The sequence below is a fragment of the Annulohypoxylon maeteangense genome (genome assembly GCF_022496945.1).
Source record: "Annulohypoxylon maeteangense strain CBS 123835 unplaced genomic scaffold GGS22scaffold_1, whole genome shotgun sequence".
Taxonomy (NCBI): Eukaryota; Fungi; Ascomycota; class Sordariomycetes; order Xylariales; family Hypoxylaceae; genus Annulohypoxylon; species Annulohypoxylon maeteangense.
The window spans coordinates 3,455,050-3,473,091 of NW_025953248.1; the positions used below are offsets into that span (position 1 = coordinate 3,455,050).

At 48.1% G+C, this 18,042-nt stretch overlaps 8 protein-coding genes across 8 annotated transcripts; 6 read left to right on the forward strand and 2 right to left on the reverse strand.

Moving 5' to 3' along the window:
* The first annotated feature begins 1,289 nt into the window (after nt 1-1,289).
* On the forward strand, nt 1,290-2,701 carry GGS22DRAFT_14489 (Thioesterase/thiol ester dehydrase-isomerase). The gene is made up of 3 exons (XM_047958848.1): nt 1,290-1,609; nt 1,682-1,730; nt 1,795-2,701. The coding sequence occupies exons 1-3, from the start codon at nt 1,490-1,492 to the stop codon at nt 2,553-2,555; spliced, it is 930 nt and encodes a 309-aa protein (XP_047824341.1). The 5' UTR covers nt 1,290-1,489; the 3' UTR covers nt 2,556-2,701.
* A 1-nt stretch (nt 2,702) lies between these two features.
* GGS22DRAFT_14490 (RNI-like protein) lies at nt 2,703-4,948 on the forward strand. Its single transcript, XM_047958849.1, has 3 exons — nt 2,703-3,098; nt 3,155-3,533; nt 3,584-4,948. Exons 1-3 carry the CDS (start codon nt 2,927-2,929, stop codon nt 4,791-4,793), a joined length of 1,761 nt encoding a protein of 586 aa, XP_047824342.1. The 5' UTR covers nt 2,703-2,926; the 3' UTR covers nt 4,794-4,948.
* Nucleotides 4,949-5,057: 109 nt separating this feature from the next.
* On the forward strand, nt 5,058-6,807 carry GGS22DRAFT_194528 (uncharacterized protein; the record flags this gene model as incomplete). Its single annotated transcript, XM_047965515.1, has 1 exon — nt 5,058-6,807. Exon 1 carries the CDS (start codon nt 5,224-5,226, stop codon nt 6,805-6,807), a length of 1,584 nt encoding a protein of 527 aa, XP_047824343.1. The 5' UTR covers nt 5,058-5,223.
* Nucleotides 6,808-6,970: 163 nt separating this feature from the next.
* On the reverse strand, nt 6,971-8,516 carry GGS22DRAFT_14511 (succinate dehydrogenase ubiquinone iron-sulfur protein-like protein). The gene is made up of 3 exons (XM_047958858.1): nt 7,936-8,516; nt 7,698-7,849; nt 6,971-7,627 (listed from the first exon to the last, which is right to left on the reverse strand). Exons 1-3 carry the CDS (start codon nt 8,312-8,314, stop codon nt 7,307-7,309), a joined length of 852 nt encoding a protein of 283 aa, XP_047824344.1. The 5' UTR covers nt 8,315-8,516; the 3' UTR covers nt 6,971-7,306.
* Nucleotides 8,517-9,069: 553 nt separating this feature from the next.
* On the reverse strand, nt 9,070-11,333 carry GGS22DRAFT_151073 (uncharacterized protein). Its single transcript, XM_047959421.1, has 3 exons — nt 9,867-11,333; nt 9,682-9,813; nt 9,070-9,564 (listed from the first exon to the last, which is right to left on the reverse strand). The coding sequence occupies exons 1-3, from the start codon at nt 11,206-11,208 to the stop codon at nt 9,548-9,550; spliced, it is 1,491 nt and encodes a 496-aa protein (XP_047824345.1). The 5' UTR covers nt 11,209-11,333; the 3' UTR covers nt 9,070-9,547.
* Nucleotides 11,334-11,625: 292 nt separating this feature from the next.
* On the forward strand, nt 11,626-13,320 carry GGS22DRAFT_151085 (protein serine/threonine phosphatase 2C). The gene has a single exon (XM_047959422.1). The coding sequence runs from the start codon at nt 11,752-11,754 to the stop codon at nt 12,961-12,963; it is 1,212 nt and encodes a 403-aa protein (XP_047824346.1). The 5' UTR covers nt 11,626-11,751; the 3' UTR covers nt 12,964-13,320.
* Nucleotides 13,321-13,640: 320 nt separating this feature from the next.
* Nucleotides 13,641-16,205, forward strand: GGS22DRAFT_151087 (exonuclease). The gene has a single exon (XM_047959423.1). It carries the CDS (start codon nt 13,705-13,707, stop codon nt 15,841-15,843), a length of 2,139 nt encoding a protein of 712 aa, XP_047824347.1. The 5' UTR covers nt 13,641-13,704; the 3' UTR covers nt 15,844-16,205.
* Nucleotides 16,206-16,387: 182 nt separating this feature from the next.
* Nucleotides 16,388-18,038, forward strand: GGS22DRAFT_183859 (uncharacterized protein; the record flags this gene model as incomplete). The annotated part of the gene is made up of 3 exons (XM_047964136.1): nt 16,388-16,566; nt 16,628-16,711; nt 16,766-18,038. The coding sequence occupies 3 exons, from the start codon at nt 16,388-16,390 to the stop codon at nt 18,036-18,038; spliced, it is 1,536 nt and encodes a 511-aa protein (XP_047824348.1).
* Nucleotides 18,039-18,042: the final 4 nt, after the last annotated feature.

The window sequence follows — 18,042 nt, forward strand, 5'->3', positions numbered from 1 at the left end:
TGTTTCTGAAACCACTAAGGTACTCCCTTATACTAGGTCTTGAGGAAATGGGATGACGTATAGGATTATGGTGTTGAAGGCGAGGTTGAGGATAAGGATCCGGGTTGGGAAGATATCCACGTCGTGCTCGCTCACGCAAATATAACATGTTATCGTTCTGTACAGCAGTGGAACGCTGTGCTGAATATCCCTGGGTAAGGTCAGTATTCAAATCGGTCGCTATTTAAGTGTGATGTTCAAGGGGGGTGACAAGAAACTTACGGAAGAGCGGGCACTGTCGCTTTCAATAAGAGGTATGTGGGAAGAGGACGAGGTCCGTCCAGTTTGGTCCTCGATACTGGCTATCCACTGCTGACACCTTTGATCCACCTCCTTCCGGTTTATCTTTGGGAGGACCTTTGATAACGACTTCTCTTCGTTTTCTTCCTTAACGGTGACATCCCTGTTGTCATCTTCCTCGTTTTTCGGGCGTGAGACTGATCCAGATGGGGACTCCTAAGTGCCATCCGGATAAATCTCGTCCGCGATCTTCTTGGTCTTCTTCTTATGCTCACTCTCGGACTGTGCCGGAGGAAAGTCCTTGCTGGAACCCATACTTAAAGGCCTGAAAATGATTCAGGGGATAGTCTGAGATGTTTCCTGGATTAAACTAATATACCAAAATCGTGGTATGAACAATTACTAACTGAGTGATAGTGTTAGCAGATATCACATATTCCAAAGATTCTTGAATGAATTCGTTGAGATGTTGACAATTAATTAGGATGGGATAAAAAGAGTATCAATGAAGTAAATGTGAAAAAAGGCTACGCGTCGACGTGTCGAAGGACATGTAATAAACTATAATGTGAAATATTTGAAGTCATCGTACTTATTCGCGACGTGCCGCTATAAAAACACGATATGAGGACGAGATAATGAACGAGGTAGTAGTATCTGGATTGGGAAAGAGGGAAGATGAAATTTCATACTTACATCGGATGTTTCCAAGGTGTTTCCAAGATATTTCCAATATTGACCAAAGAAACCAACCAAAACGAAATTCATGAATGAATGTTTGAAGGTGTGAATGAAAGTAAAAGTTGGAGAAACTGGTGGGGTGGGTTTATAATATCGAATATCTACGACGTAGCTGCCGCGGCGTGTTTCTGGCAGAATGATGCAACTGCCCGGAGGACCCCACCAATATGCCGATTAGATCTTTTAGGTAGGCGGTATGTCGTACCAAGGTAGGTACCGTTGACGCAAGGGCAGGAGCTCTGATTGCATATCTTACCGCTTTAGGCACAGTCACGATACTCCACAACAATGAACCTCGGCTTGGGAAGGGTAAAGATGGGGCTTCCTAAGACCGGACGCTGTCTTTTGCATGAGAGCTTCAATTGACACATATCAGGTAATAGATCACCAAGTTGTATAAACCTTAATACACCATACTCGTTTATTTCTTGAACTCTAAACTATTAAACTAAATTAAAATAAATCGAAAATGAGCGGTCCAGGAGCTGGTTTCGAATATCCTCCCGTCCCGGTATCGTGGACAAAGCGCGATGTTTTGCTATTCGCCAACACAGTAGGCTGTACATCCGACGAGCTTCACTTCTTATATGTTAGTATCCTACTAGACTTACCTCTTAAATGCTCATATTTTCAATGGGATCAAATTCTAATAACCTAGCAGGAGCTCGACCCCAAATTCGCCGTGTTCCCGACCTACCCGGTTATCCTCCGTAAGCGCTTTGCAGACGACACAAATTAGTTGACATGTGCGCGACTAAACTAACAAATGCGCAGCTTTCAAGAGGGACCAGCAAGATGTCATCGACTTCTACGCCGAGCAGAAGGCCATTCGAATCCCTAGCGTTCCCGAATTCGATGCGCGACGAGTCGTCGATGGTCAGCGATTAGTCCAATTCCTCAAGCCTCTCCCTACGTCGTCTGCCGGTAGAAAGTTCGAGTCCCGATCCAAGGTCCTAGGTGTTTACGACAAGGGCCGCCCGGGCTCCGTCGTCGAGATCCAGCAGGACCTAGTCGACGCCAGCACGGGCGAGGTCTACTCGCGCGCCATCGGCAGCTCGTTCTATGTCGGCCAGGGTAACTGGGGCGGTCCCAAGGGACCCGCGACCGAGAACTTCCCTCCTCCTAAGGGCAAGACGCCCGACGTCGTAACCGAGCATCAGACGACCCCGCAGTCCCCCCTGCTATACCGCCTCAACGGCGATTACAACCCTCTGCACGCACACCCGGAGCCGGGCAAGAAGATGGGTTTCGGCGGCGTCATCATCCACGGCCTATACTCTTTCAACTCGGCTGCTCACACCTTGGTGCAGAAGCTCGGTGGCAGCGACCCTGCCAACATCAAGGAATTCGGGGCTCGGTTTGCGAGCCCTGTTAGACCTGGCGACAAGATTGTTACATCGGTGTGGAGAACCGGCGAGAAGAAGGGTGAATGGGAGGAGATTAGATTCGAGGTGAAGGTTGAGGGCGGAAAGGTGTGCCTGAGCAACGGAAGAGCGTTGATGAAGGTTGTAGGAGAAGCTAAGAGCAAGCTGTAAGTGAGAATATTGGACAATTGAGTGTAGTATTTAATAGTTCGCGGGTTTAAAAGTTCGAAGCGGTGTGTAAGATGGAATTTTGAAATCGAATATCTAGCATTAGTTGGCTATCGAATATGATTGAAGCTGTTTATTATCGTTATCGCCAACTCTCCACCTATGTAGTGGTACCAAGTAATTCAGGGGTTACCTAAACTTTGTAACCAGTAACACCTCTGTAACGCGGTAGCAGCCCCAAATAAACGCTTAAGTTGTTGCCTGATGTTACCTGCTGTCTACATCCACTATATTTTCTCAATATCTGCAAAGTTGAGTTGTCTGCCACTGCAGGCAAATCTTATAAACTATCTCATGATATTTTTTCGACTCTCATGGCTTCTAACCCAAACGTCGGTGATCGATTATCCTACGATGGAGCTGTCTGCACGGTCCGGTATATCGGCGAAGTTAGTGGCACATCAGGCAGTTGGCTTGGCGTAGAATGGGATGATCCAGCACGAGGAAAACATGATGGTTCTAATAAGGGCGTGCGGTATTTTACCTGTGAGTTTCCAAATAAGCCATCTATGGTAAAATTATCGTATTCTAAACACAAGAAGGCCGATCCAAATCACCAAATGCCGCATCCTTCGTACGGCCAACACGGCCTGCGGAAAAGCCACTTAGTTTCGTGACGGCGGTAACTCAGAAGTACGCCTGTGAACTAGCGAAGACTGCCGTGATCAAGTTTTCGAACAAAGTTGCGGAGGAAGTCGGCTTTGAAAAGATTCAGCGAAAGCAAGCCCAATTAGCTGAACTGAAGATCGTCATCGTCGATGGTGCCCGTATCGCATCAGCCTATTCTGAAGGCGACGAACCTATTAGTCAGGTCTGCCCCAAGATAATTGAGTTAGATCTCAGTAGAAATCTATTTCAGAAAGTTGGAAAAGTTATTGATATTTGCTCCGAGTTGCCTGTCCTCCGGAGTTTACGACTGAAGTAAGTCCTTTCACTATAACTCCGGGTATTTGATCGCTAATCAAAGCTAGTGGCAATCGATTCCAAGACATACTTAACGATGATGACCTAGAACAGGCCCAGAATTCTCTGAAAGATATTAAAGATTTAGCTCTTGAGGAGACATTCATGAGCTGGGAGGAAATATGTCATGTCGCATCGAAATTTCAAACACTTTCGACACTTTCAGCCAGTGCGAATCGGTTATCATTTTTACCGGAGACACCCTTAGCTTTATCGACACTCGCCTCTACTATCGTCTCATTGAACCTGGAGTTTAATAACTTCACCACCCTCACCGATATCGCTAGTTTAGCCTCACTGAAATCTCTCCGTAATCTACACCTCAAGGGCAACCATATATCCACTACCACACAGGACCCGTCTCATACCCTGCCGGTATTTTCAACAAGCTTGAAATACCTAGACTTATCATACAACAAAGTGTCATCATGGGCCTTCGTCGACATGCTACCACATTGCTTCCCAGGGTTGGCATCCCTTCGTTTCTCCCACAACCCTATTTACGACAACCCCGATCCCGAATTCTCAACCCAGTCTAAGAGCGTCACAGAAGAAGCGTACATGTTCACAGTTGGTCGTTTAGGAAACCTCAAGACTCTAAACTTCGGTACAATCTCAAGCTCCGACCGCCAGGACGCAGAAATGTTTTACCTAGGCCGCATCGGTAAGCATCTAGCCGCTGTTTCGGAGGACCAAGGGGCAGATGTCATCAAGCAGCACAAGCGCTTTGACGAGCTGTGTGAGATATATGGAGCACCGGTAGTCAATAGGCGGAAGGAGATCAACCCGGCGTTCTTAGAAGCTAGACTAGTTACCGTGCACTTCAGTTTCCACCCAGCTGGCGAAGAGGACAAGGTTGTAGAGCGAACAACCAGAATCCCAAAGAGCTTTGACATCTATGCTGTGAAGGGAATTGTCGGCAAGCTGTTTGGAGCGAAACCGCTCGGCTTGCGTTTGATCTGGGAAACAGGGGAGTGGGACCCGGTTTTTGGGTTCGATGACGAAGTAGAAGACAGTGACGAAGAAGAGGATGAGGAGAAGAGGGAAGAGATAGATGCGGGGGATGCGGGAGATGTCGACGATCTAGGGGAAAGCTCCCAACCAGACGGTAAGCCTGGCAAGTGGGTCAAACGGGAAGTAGAGCTGCAAGACGGGCCCCGGCAGCTTGGGTTCTGCGTTGACGGCTTAGAGGCGAGAATCAGGGTTGAGTTTAGGTGACTCAGGCCAGTCTCAGTTTGTGTCTATAGAGACAATCATTTGAGTTGTCATGAATATCTTAGATAGAAGGCTATCTGGAATTTAAAACAACATGGGCGATCTCTGATTATGAGAACTGTATAGGTATTTCAAGACAATTACTATACATAGGTACGGCTTTTCGTTCTAGCCTATATGACAAACATATTTTTCATTGGTTGACTAGAATATCTATACAAACGAGCACTGATACAGCAAACGGATGCAATAGATACCCAAACGATACGATCTTAGATGAATAGCATAAAATCAAACTACTAGACACATGTAGCCAACCCTAAGGCTCAATCTTAACTTGCTGTTATTCTCTCCTCTGATATACCAACTTATTTCTAAATAAAAAAATTGAGAGCATGTCTATGGCGCTTAAGAAGACGACAAAAGCTTGACAATGAACACCACTCACGCCCATCAAAATACCGTCGGCAGCGGAGGACCAGCAGTAGCGACAAGCCATCAACGGACTGCCTCTATATCTACGCTCTCCACTCGCCAGACAAATAACACTGCTCCTTCATCCCCTGAAAGCCCAAATCGAAGCCAAATCCAGAGTCAGGGCCAGACCAACTTACCGCAGCACTTCATCGTGCGTCCCGGCGTAACTAAGCACACAGTGTCAGGCACAATTACCACCCCAGGTCCTATCGTGCCTCTCGTCGCCGTGGACCAGTTACCAGAGTGGCTAGACCTATTCGGGGTGCCGCGGGAGCTGAGTCTCGAGCAGACAGTCGGACTGAGCAACCTGGGCACCGTTGTCCGGAGCCCCGAGTTCTACACCGTGTACATGCACAGCGACTTGCAGCCCGCACTAGGTCGTAAAAGCCAAGATTACGGACGAGATGGCCAGCTCCCGCGGACACAGATACAGATGCGACAAGGGGAGCATCGGGAGGATAGGAACAGCGTCCTACTTGTCCCTCCGGATATGTCCACATCTGGTCCACCTTCCATATCGTCATCTACAGTCTCCACGCCGGGATCTCCGTTAAGCTCGCGCATGGATCCCGCCACGAAAGCCGTATCGAGTGGCAACCAACCACACACCAACGATCCCGACAAAAGAGCCGCAGGAGGCAACAACGCCAACATCCACACCTCCCCCGAACAACCCCCCGCCATGAATCTAGGCATACACCAGCACCTCCCCTCGCCCACAGCAACAGGCAGCACGCCGCAAACAAACACCAACCCGTACCCAATCCTACACCCATCCTACCCGCATCTCCACGCACCACCCTATCCCCCATCCCACCCACACGCGCCCTACCCGCCTCCCGCACCCCTACCACCAATCCACCCCGCCGACCGAATGCTCTACTCCTGGACCCCACCCACGCGCAAATCCACCAGCACCTCCAACCCCCCCAACCCGCCAAACCCCAACTCCTCCTCCACGCGCCAGAAACCAAGCCCCAACTCCACCACCAACAGTAGCGGAAACAGCAACAGCATATACTGCAAACACTGGTGCCACCGCGGCACCTGCCGCTGGGGCGCACAATGCCGATACGCGCACACGATGCCGGCGACGCCGGAGGGGCTGCGGGAGGTAGGGTTATCGCACCACCCGGCGTGGTGGACGGCTGCGTTCAACATGGCGTACGGGAGCGGGGGGTTCGGGGGGTGGTATCCGCCACCGGCACCACATCCGCACGCGCATCCGCATCATGTGGTGTTAAGTGGGAAGCATTACGGGGGAGGGGGGAAGAAGGGGAGGGATGGGAAGGGGAAGGAGAAGGAGAAGGAGAAGATTGGGGAGAGGGAAGGGTTGGGGAAGGGGAGGGTGGGGGATGGGGATGGGAATAGGGGAAATGCAGTAGTGGGAGGAGGAGGAAGAGGAGGGGGGGTTGAAGCTGGTGGGAGAGCGGAAGCTAGTAGGCAATTGAAGAAAGATGTTGTGGAGGGAAAAGCGGGAGGCCAAGAACAGAGGAAACCGGAGGCGCCAAAGGAGGAGCCGAAGTTGGTTGAGATCTAGATAGCTGTGCCGCACCTGTAAGTCGCCTGTAATCTAGGCCGTTAATTCGCTGAACCATAAATCTTCAGCGCCCATGTACCTGTATTTCATTGGCCGAACATGCATGTCTAGCGTTAGTATCGCCGTAAGAGGCATTAGAAAAAGCACCTAAGGGACCTGTCGATCATTTGTAAAATTGTGTATTTTGTTATCGCAGTCGGATAGTAAAGAATCTCAAGACTCACAACTCCAACCATGCTCGCAGACAAAGAGGACACGGCTCAAAACGTCCAAATGCAACCTCTGCTGGACTAACAAGCCATATAGCATACACATGTTCCATCGTCGTACTTTGTACAATTGTCTTCCACCCCCCACTCATCTTCCGACTCACAGCTCACAGCTCATGCTGATAGCTCATCCTCACAATTTCTGTTCACTGCGCACCCTCGCAACTTATTCGTTGAAGTCCGCCTTTCTCACTACTGTGTACCCTAACCTAAGAGGATTAGTCCTTCCCCTAGAAGGACATTGTCTTCTTGATCTCGGCAATCGCTAATCCGGGGTTTAGACCTTTGGGACATGTTCGCGTGCAGTTGAGAATGGTGTGGCATCGGTACAAGCTCATCGAGTTGTCAAGCGCGGCCTTGCGCTCCGCCTTGCGCTCGTCGCGGGAATCAGCTAGCCATCGGTAGGATTGTAGCAGGATAGCAGGTCCTAGGTACTCTTGGGAGTTCCACCAGTACGAAGGACATGACGTCGAACAGCATGCGCACAAGATGCATTCGTACAAGCCGTCTAGCTTCTTGCGATCCGCTTTGCTTTGTCGGTATTCCTTGTTCTGGAATGTGGTAGTCAGTATTGGCTGTGTAAACATATTTGTGAGACTTATGAGAGAATTCATTACATACATCAGGTGAAGGTGTATCTCGCTGGAGGTAAGGCTTGATTGACTTGTACTGCTTGTAGAAATGCGTCAAGTCGGGCACAAGGTCCTTAACGACGTAGGTGTGGGGTAGTGGATAGATCTTCATCTGGGCGCTAGTGTCTGTGGGAATTCGGCCTGCCATGTGAAAGCCATGTTAGCCACCCATCTAATTGCTTCCTTTTCGCCGTTAATTGTCAAACGGTTATATTAGGAAAACTTACATAGGCAAGCTAATGTGTTTGTGCCGTTAATGTTCATAGCGCAGCTACCACAGATACCCTCTCTACAACTTCGACGGAACGTCAACGTAGGGTCTAACTCGTTCTTGATTCGGACGAGAGCATCGAGAACCATGGGCCCGGTCTTATTCAGATCCAATGTGTACTCTTGCATTCTCGCTTTCTCATCAGGAGTGTCAGGATTCCATCGGTAGATTTGGAATGTCTTTAGGCGCGAATCGGTGCTGCTTTTTGGGTCTGCTTCTACGGTAGCGCTACCAACTGATGCCATTGATCGCGCGAACATCAACGGCAGTGCTGCTGGGCGCGGCGATGCAGCCGCCGCGAACAGTCGCGACGACGTTGAGCGAAGAGCTGTCATTGCGGGCAATATCGGGAATAATTGGACCGATCAATTGCTTCGGTATGCTTATCGTCGGGAGAAAACAAAATAGGTGAATAAAGTAGAGTGGCGTGTACGAGATTAATGTTAAGGTATTTGCGTGATTGAATTAAAAGTTAAAGAAGGAATCAACGGCCGAAACGAACCTCTGGTAAAGGTTGTTCAATAGTAATTAGTGGCCAAAAAAAGGAAGGATGTCTTCATCATTGAACTTTCCTTCCCACTTCCCACCCGACCCGGTTTGCCCTCGGCTATTGGCATCAAAAGTTCCGGCCAATCACATGCTTTCAATTAATCAACTCACGCGGTCCGTTTTTTCTTCCGTACCAGCTGCCACATGAAGACCCTTGCCGCCTTTAGCGTCATCAGTGCCACCCGTCCGAATAGAATCCCCACACCGACCAATCAAATAATATGCTGAATAACCCGCTGAATCGCGTCGTGCATTCAGTAAGCCACCGAGAACATCCACCACCCTAACCAAGCCAATAATGGAAGACGTATTTGATTTTGGATCTTCCTACATGCGGGCGTACCTATCCCCAACTCTCTAAAGAGGGGGGGTAAAGGAATGTAGCATTGAGAAAGGTATAGCTAATAGCTACAACCTTAGATGTATCATTGATCTACATATGAACTTCCTTTAGTATTAGGTAGGTATATTCAAATATGTACCTAGTAAGCTCTTTCTTATGTATGAGAATGTTAGTGGACGAGCCAGATCGGAGGGCATGATGGATTCAATATTCAAGTCATTTGTCACAAATCATATCATCTTTCGTAAGATACTATTCGTGATCGATTATTAGAGGTCCAAAACATACACCTCCATCGCATAGCTACCTGGGTAGATGAAGCTTTCGTAATTGAGGGGTCTGTAGAAAAGGAATCGCACCTAAACCCATTTTATCTACCCTCTTAGTTCCCGTTTCCTCTAATCATACCCTACCTAGCCTGCTTTTACTTTGCCGTTTCCCTCAATTATTTCCTCTTGGAATAGCGATCGCGTGCCAGACGCCCAATACTTCCTTGGCTAAGTCCTTGGCCTACCACATCTGCAAGATCATTGATAGCAGACAGCATTGGAGAAGCAACACCCATTTTTACGACATAAACATACAGAAACCTTATATCTCGCCATTCGCCTACCATCCGGATATCTCGATAATCTTGGAACATTATCTTCCCAAGATCTGGACATGAGATTTACGATTATATGCCGTAGATGGCTGTACCATCAAAGTTAGCACCCATCGATACTAAATTTATCGGGGATAGCGTTGATTTATGGGACAGGGGCATAATCCTATGATAAATGAAGAGGAACGAGCCATGGGTTTGCTTACTTTGGTACATAAAGTCCTCTGCAAGGCTCTCATCTAGTCCGTCAATGAGGTCGTCGTACTCATCGACATAATCTAGATATTCTTCAAAGTCTGCTAGGTCGTCATCATCGCTTGCATCAAGTTCTTCATCGTCTGTACCTATCTGTTAGTACTAGTCATAATCTCGAGACATCTGCTATGCTCACCATCCTCGCTTAAGTCACCGAATGCATGTCCATCATCCTCTGGTAACATGTCAACCATGCTTCCTATGGCCTTTTCCATGTTGGGGCCGGCGTAGGAAAAATCGTCCGCATCGTCGAATACCATTACTCTGCGTGCGCGTCCTGCTCCTATAGCTATCCTGTGAAGGTGTATCTTCTGAAGGCAACGGCCATTTCGGGCCAAGGAGGCGATAGCTTTGGGCCACTCTTCAAACTCGGTTTTAGAGGGGTCAGGTAAGATAAGTGTCATGTCATGAAGGGTCAACTTCTGCAAAGTTGTGGAGAATCTCTTCAGAACGACCAAGATGTCATGGAAATTGACCTCGAACCAGCCGAGCTCTAGCTCGTGGAGGTTTGCGAATATCGGAGGTTGAGCTGGTTCGGGTCCGAGAAACCTGCCACAGCTCTCGTTCAATCGTGGAGCCGTTAGCCACTTGAAGAACCCGTCGAAATGTCGTATTTGCTCAAGGCGCAAGTGCTTGATTTGGTTGGACTGCGAGAGAAATTTACGTAGGTAATACGTGTCGAGCTTGTCCGATATGGTCTCCACCAGCCCGCTAGGGATCGATACCATGGTCTTAGGACCAACGCGGATTTCTATAGCTTCAAGACTCGATAAGACCGGTGAGACGGCCTTGCTCATGAAGTTGGGGATATTAAGGGTGTCGTCGTCGAATTTGTTATGGTATATTTCAATTTCGAATCTTTTCGGCCTTGAACCGGCTTTCCCTAACGCAAATAGGACGTTCTGTACGCAACTCGTGTTTAGTTTCCGGTGGAAGGAGTGGTTACTAATATCATCAAGTTTGACGTCGACCGAAGTCTCTCTTAAAATATGAGACACTCCATAGGCGACAGGAATACGGCTTGGAAAAAAGGTAAGCGTATGTTCGCTGACCTCGACTACCTGGAGATTGAGATTGCGGAATGCCTCGACGAGCATCTCCTGATAGTAGCTGGTCTCTAGAAGTGCTAGTTGATCGGAGCATAGCTGGTTAAATTTGACTAGTCCGTTATCCCTCTCATCCATAGGGGGTCGCTTTATGCTAAAGCTACGCTTAGGGCAAAGAAGCCGCGTCGAGATAATCACGTGTTGAAGGTAAGTCGAAAGGCGAGACTTCGATATATCGACGAGGGCTTGGAGACTGAATTCGGTGCGCATGAACCTGATCTTTCGGAAGTACTTTTGGGCAAATGTTCTGAATACCGCGGCTTCAATCCCTTTGCAGGTCAGGCGAAGGGCACAATAGCTCGGCGTATCAAGATATGATGTAATCTCGATGAGGACCTCCAAGGGCACTGCGCCCAAATTCGCGGGAGCCATCGTTAGAATCGTAGGCGCTGATACGTGCGGATGCGTAATCAAGTTCGAAGAGCATTGATTTGATATGTTACATTTAGTAGGTGAGTAAATGTGAAAAATAAATGTTTGGATTCGTTCGCTTTGTAGGTTGTTTGAATGGAATGAAACTAGGAACTGCACAAGCTAACATTAATTGAAACGCGGGGGGTTAGCTACCACCTTAGCTAAGGCTTCTAACCTACCAGCCCTGGAGCTGCTAGGCTGCTAGTGCTGTACTGTACCTCAGCTAGCGCGGCTGCCCACAGCTGAATTCGCAGGTACGATTTACGCGTGAGCACGTGCCAAGATCATGCCATTTCCAGGATTGGTTAAGTTCGCAGCTGGCAGCCGTCTGTCCAAATTTGCCTCAAGAGCACTTTTCTACTTTCTACTTTTTACTTTTTTTTCAGTCCGTAGATTATTATTTACGGATAACATTAGAGTGAGGAAAGGGTGAGGTGCTTACGGTAATTTATAATCCTTCGTGGCCACTCATGGAAAGCCACATCCTCAAGTTGAACCACGATGCTCTCGAAGACACATAATGGAGTTCCACTCAGACATTTAATCCCGTGTTTTCAATCCCAACTCAGATCCTCACTGCGACTTACGCCTGCCTCGCCGCAACTATATCACCATATGCGGACTTTCTCCGTACAGTCTATCCTTCGATCGAAAGACCCGCAACCACAAACCGAACCTACACGTCGGTTTGTATACCATGCTGCGGCTGCCTTTTCTACAAAATTCAAACGATTCGACCCATATGCTCATGTCTTCCATTTCAACCCTTACAACCGAATCCAGACCCACAAACGCCCCAAATCGAAGCGTCCAGCTAGCGGCCAAGATGCTTTCTTCATAACTCGGGTAGGCGATACGAATACGGTTGCATTCGGTATTGCCGATGGTGTTGGTGGTTGGGAGGATGCCGGAGTCGATCCAGCCGATTTTTCGCACGGTTTCTGCGAGTACATGGCTTCGGCGGCGTACGAGCACAAGCCGGTCTCGAGCGAAGCGTTGCTGACGGCAAAATCGCTTATGCAGAGAGGATATGACGATGTATGCAGAGACAATTCTATAAACGCGGGGGGTAGTACGGCTTCTGTTGCTATCGCAAACGAAGACGGGAAGCTCGAAGTAGCTAACTTAGGCGATTCGGGTTTCGTACACATCCGTCTAAATGCGGTGCATTACTATTCAGAACCGCAGACTCACGCATTCAACACGCCTTTTCAGCTGGCGATAGTACCAGCTAGCATGCTCGCACGCGCCGCGGCGTTCGGTGGGGCCCAGTTGTGTGACTACCCTAAAGATGCAGACGTCACACAACATACACTCAAACATGGGGACATCCTCATCTTTGCCAGTGACGGTCTATGGGATAATCTGTTCAACCAAGATATACTCCGAATCGTTAGTCGACTAATGGTTCGCCTCGGTGCTTGGGTGCCAAGTAAGAAGCGTGGCATACTAGTTGCAGATGATATAAAGCATACTCAAGACGACCCTTCGATACGGCCTCCATTAACACTCCAGAGCGCATTAGCTGTGGAGATCGCGGGGGCAGCCAAGTTAGCCAGCGTAAACGAAGAAGTCGACGGGCCATTTGCGAAAGAAGTCCAAAAATATTACCCCCGGGAAAATTGGCACGGCGGCAAGATCGACGATATCTGTGTTATTGCAATCGTGGTATCTGAAGATGGGAAATCAGAAATGATCAAAAGCAAGTTATGAGACTATTACGACCAAGTTCCGAAGAAACATAAAGTTTGCGTTGTCAGGCGTTCAAAAAAGGGGGGATTAATCAAGCTTCGTCTAGGTCATATGGGCATTCCTATATACGAGTAGGCAAGGAGAAGCAAGGCTAGGCGAGACAAAGTAAAGTGATCTTCTTGCTTCTTGTATATTCTTAGTTACGCACGTATCTATAAATCTTCTGTTTTGTCTCTTGTAGGAGGAAGACTACAGCTCATGCTAGAAAATTACATTATATTCTACTTATTTATGGGTGCTCTCGACCTAACATCCGATACCTTCGATTTTCTACCACTTTCATCATTTATTCTGCTTCCTAAGTTATATAATAGGGACCAATATAGATGTTCTATTTAAACGAACTTGGCGGCAGTCTTCGGACTTTTTGCTAGTAGTGGTGGGGGATTTGAACTCGCCAATATCTTAACGATCCAACCAATCAAACTCTTTGCTTCTTTTAAAGCGGGTCAATAGACGATCCCTGATTGTCGAATCCCAGCCTCCCCCACATAGTAAGTACCCAGGTACATACCTAGGTATCCATGCAAGCTCCAGGTGGGGCTTCAATCAATCCAACCCGGTCCGCCCAAAATATAGTCGACCCTTGGCCATGCACGCCGCGCTGCAATTGCAAAACTTCAACTTCTCAATTCTTTCATGTTTCTGACTATAAATGTGCATTGATTCCTACACAATTGATTGCGAATTTATAACGCGACAATGGATAACCCCGTCGCACCCTCTGATGAAGGATTTCTGCATGAATCGCTTGAAACTCCTATAATTGATGGTCCATTGTCTATCACTGATCCCGATCCTGAACCCTCGCATACCTTTGACATCGATATTGAAGCTCCTCCATCAATTCCCACCGGCTTGCCTGAGGATGCGTCACCCGACACAGCCAATAGCGAGTCTAGCAGTCTTAAGCGTTCAAAGCCGCACGATGAACCCGACGAAGGGTGGCAGACTGTAGATCGTCTCTCCAAAAAGTCAAAGAAGGAAAAGAAAGAGAAGAAGATTCCGAGCCCACAATCGACCAATTACCCTTCTATCACATTCAACTACAACGCAAAACTCCAATCTAAGATCGCACTAGATTCTCTTCGGAATCTAATTCTTTACATATTTTCTGAAGGAACTGCGCCCCAATGGGTCGCAATTTCCCAACGGCCGCAATTCCGAAAGATTGTCGCAATCATGGTACCGGGACTGGAGGAAGCCATGTTTAAGCAGGATGTCGATTTCGCTACATATAATGACCAGCCTTTCGATCTTGATCAAAGACCTCGAGTAATGACATCTCCGGATGACTACTACCCACGACTACTCAAGAAAGACGAGCTTCCGGATATCTTGAAGGATTTCGCCGATATGTTTCCCCATCTCTGGCCAGTCAAGACCCCGGGGAACGAAAAGTTTGGCCATTTACGTTCACCATTAGGTACTATGCTCACGGCGCCAGTTGAGAAGGCTAAGGAAGAGAAGGGTAAGGGTGTCCAGGCCGCGAAGGAGCCGAAGGGCTGGAAAGATCAACGCACAAGAATAACAGAGTTTTTGACGATGCCGGAGGATTTTCAAGCAAATGGGTATGTCCTACATCCTGCTTGTATACCAGCAGAGCGGCGCAAACACTTCGAAGATCTACCTGGCTGGGTTCACACCAACGTAGAGGATTTTGCGGATGGCGATGTTCCAGAAGAAGAAATTCAACAAGGAAGTATCACGGCTGGCCGAGAAATCCTCGCGCTCGATTGTGAGATGTGTGTTACGGGCCCAGATGAATATTCTCTTACGAGGATCAGTTTATTGAGTTGGGACGGGACTATGGTCCTAGATGAACTCGTCAAACCAGACAAGCCAATAATCGACTATGTCACCCGTTTCTCCGGCATCACAGAGGAAATGCTGGCCCCTGTAACCACAACACTGGGAGATATACAGTCGAAGCTCCTCGAAATTCTCCATCCACGAACGATCCTTGTAGGACACTCATTAGATGCCGACCTAAAATCTTTACGACTTACCCACCCTTTCATCGTCGACACCTCCATTCTCTTCCCTCACAACCGAGGGCCTCCGCTCAAGAATAGTTTAAAGTTTTTGACCCAACGATTTCTCAAGCGCGAGATTCAGAAAGGAGTTGCCGGTCATGATTCGATCGAAGACGCCAAGGCATGTCTGGATCTTGTAAAACAGAAGTGCGAGAAGGGGAAATCTTGGGGCAACCATGAAGCGCAAGGCGAGAATCTCTTCCGGCGATTAACTCGCGCCGGCAAGGCTTATCGCGCGAATGGTGGGGTCGAAGCCAAGGGAGGTGTCCATGTTGGCAAGACAAGCGCTATGGTCGACTGGGGCGACCCGATGAAGGGTGCTGGTGCAGCATCAACGTTCCCCATCGGATGTAAGTCCGATGAAGAGGTAGAAGAGGGCGTCATGCGCGCTGTGAAAGGCGACCCTGTCGCTGAGGAGATACCGTTCGGCGGCGCCGATTTTATCTTCGCACGATTTCGAGAATTAGAGGCGCGCCAAGGATGGTGGAATAACAAGAGCGATATTGCACCTCCTGATCTGTCGGACATATCTCTTGAGACTTGCGTCCAGAACCTCACCCAGCGTATCAAGCGCATATACGACATGCTACCTCCCTGTACGGGATTTATCGTGTTCAGCGGCTCCGGCGACCCCCGAGAGATGGGCCGTCTACAAGCTATGCAGGCTCAGTTCAAGAAGGAGTACGCGGCGCCCGGCAGTAGTTGGGATAACCTAAGCGTCAAATGGACGGATAGGGAGGACCAGGCTTTGAAGAAGGCGGTCAGCGTTGCGCGGAATGGCATCGGGTTCATCGGCGTCAAGTAAATTGTGTCTTGGGGTGTTGTATATCGCGGCAGTCTTTGTTGGCTTGTATAGGCAGGTAGTGGAAAGGAAGTCTAGGAGGTGAGGCGCATGAGATACGAGTCATGAGTGCGGTCTGGCATTGGGATTAAGAGATACCCCATTTTCATACTCTTTGCAATGGATACGTGCTATCCTTGATATATTAGAAGATAGTTGATCTGATCAACAACTTTGGCGTCATTGGCTCGTCTGCTGCTAGTTACACATTTTTGGATTGAGTGTACCTGTTGGAAGCTTCAATGCAGTAGTCTCAGGGTTCTATAACTAGATCTAGATATAGGTAGCTATAACATTTATTGTTGCCTCTTAATTATCATCCATGGATCACTATATGAAGATATGGGAGCGTAGACAAATCCTTATCTCTTATCATAATGTCCCGCTATTTGAATCCACCAACCCCGTATTTTATGCAGGTACCCGCCTTCCTCTACGGGCATCCATCAACGCCCATACCTCCAGAATCCTTCAACATTTCTCTTGACTTGCCAGACATTCAGTTACTATGGAGAAAGTCATCTGCAGCTGCGTAAACTGCAACGAATACCTATGCGATTTCGTTAATCAGTGGATCAAGATTGGCAAAAGCTATATTAGTCCCGTTATAGACAGCGAACAAATATTGTCTGTCGCGCTCTCAGGCGCGGTGCGACTTGGGGATAAGCAAACACTGGTAGAAAATTGGTATGGACCCTATCAGAATTCAATGACACGCCAAATTCGGCTAACAATTGGTCTCTTATAGCCATCTTCAAGACTTGGCGTGCAACTGCGATGCAGTCATTGGACTCAAATGTTTAGACACACCAGTTAACCACGTTCTCCGCGAGTAAGCATTTCAAATGTATCTCGTTGCTTAAGCGCAGTTAGCTGATAACCACAGTGGACAATTGTTTCTACGGCTCTCTTCAATCCGACTCATAAACTCAAATACTCGCAAACTTGCTGAAATAAAGATTCAGAGAACGCTGAAGCTTAAGGAGGCTTCACAAGGTGGATCCACAGCTGCTGACACCCCTCCAGCCTCCGAGGGTAGTGCCAATATGTTCATGGATCATGACGGTCCCTCAGAAATCCAAGGTCATCTCCTTGACCATCTTCAATCCCAACTAGATGCACAGAAGGAAGAAACCCATAGACTGAATCGAGCTGGGTTTCAGATGGCCTCTTCTTTTGATAATGCTGTGCTTCGCATTGAAGGTGAAATCAAGAAGTTGAGGGATGACATGGTTGACTTAAAAGAAGAGCAGAGGGGCAATTTCATGAAGATTGATAGCATGGATGATGACGTTGCTCGACTGCGAATCGTCGTCGACGATGTCAAAAACACGTCTCAGAACAAGTCAGCATATACCCGTCTTGACGAAGAACTTGCCTCCGCCAAGAAGGTGATTTCGGACGTCCGAACATCTTTAAGTGACGAACTAGAAAAATCGGCCAAAAAGCAACAACGAAAGCACGAGACATTAAATTCAGGCCTCGATACTGCCCGACTTAATTTGGGGGCTTTGCGGGATGACTTAGACGGAACTAAGAAAACAATGAACAAAACGATATTAACAGAAAATGCCCATACTAAGGAAATAGCTTCACTTAAAGCCGAATTGAGGGAGCTCAAGGAAGAATTGGCTAAAGAAAGATCGCAAAAGTCAGCGCCGAAAGAGACCGTGTTTCCATCACGAGAGATCGATATACTTACGACAAATGTCACCAAGATTGGCCAAAGAGCAAACCAGATTGAAGCTCTCCGGATGGAGTTTGAAATACTCAGAGAGCGAGTTCAGAGGATGGATAAGGGGCCAACATCTAATAATCAAGATGCTTCAGATGTGGGGAACCAAAATAGGCATTCCATTAATTCACTACCTGAAGCACCCAGCCGGAAAAGGAAACACAGTCCCCGACTAAAGGGAGCTGCTGGCTTACCTATGTCTCCGACTACTTCGACAAGTAAAAAGTCGACGCGAAAGGTGTGGACCGATTCCCCATCAAGTAACCGTGATTCTTCATTTTCTTCGCCGTCTACTAGAGCCCAAACATCAGGTGCCCAGGCACCCAATTCTCCACGACTCACCAAATCAGGTGCAGTTGATAAAAGGACCACGAGGAGGCTCACAAGGCTTGCCGCATTGCGGAATGCCGCCTCAAATGACTGAATTC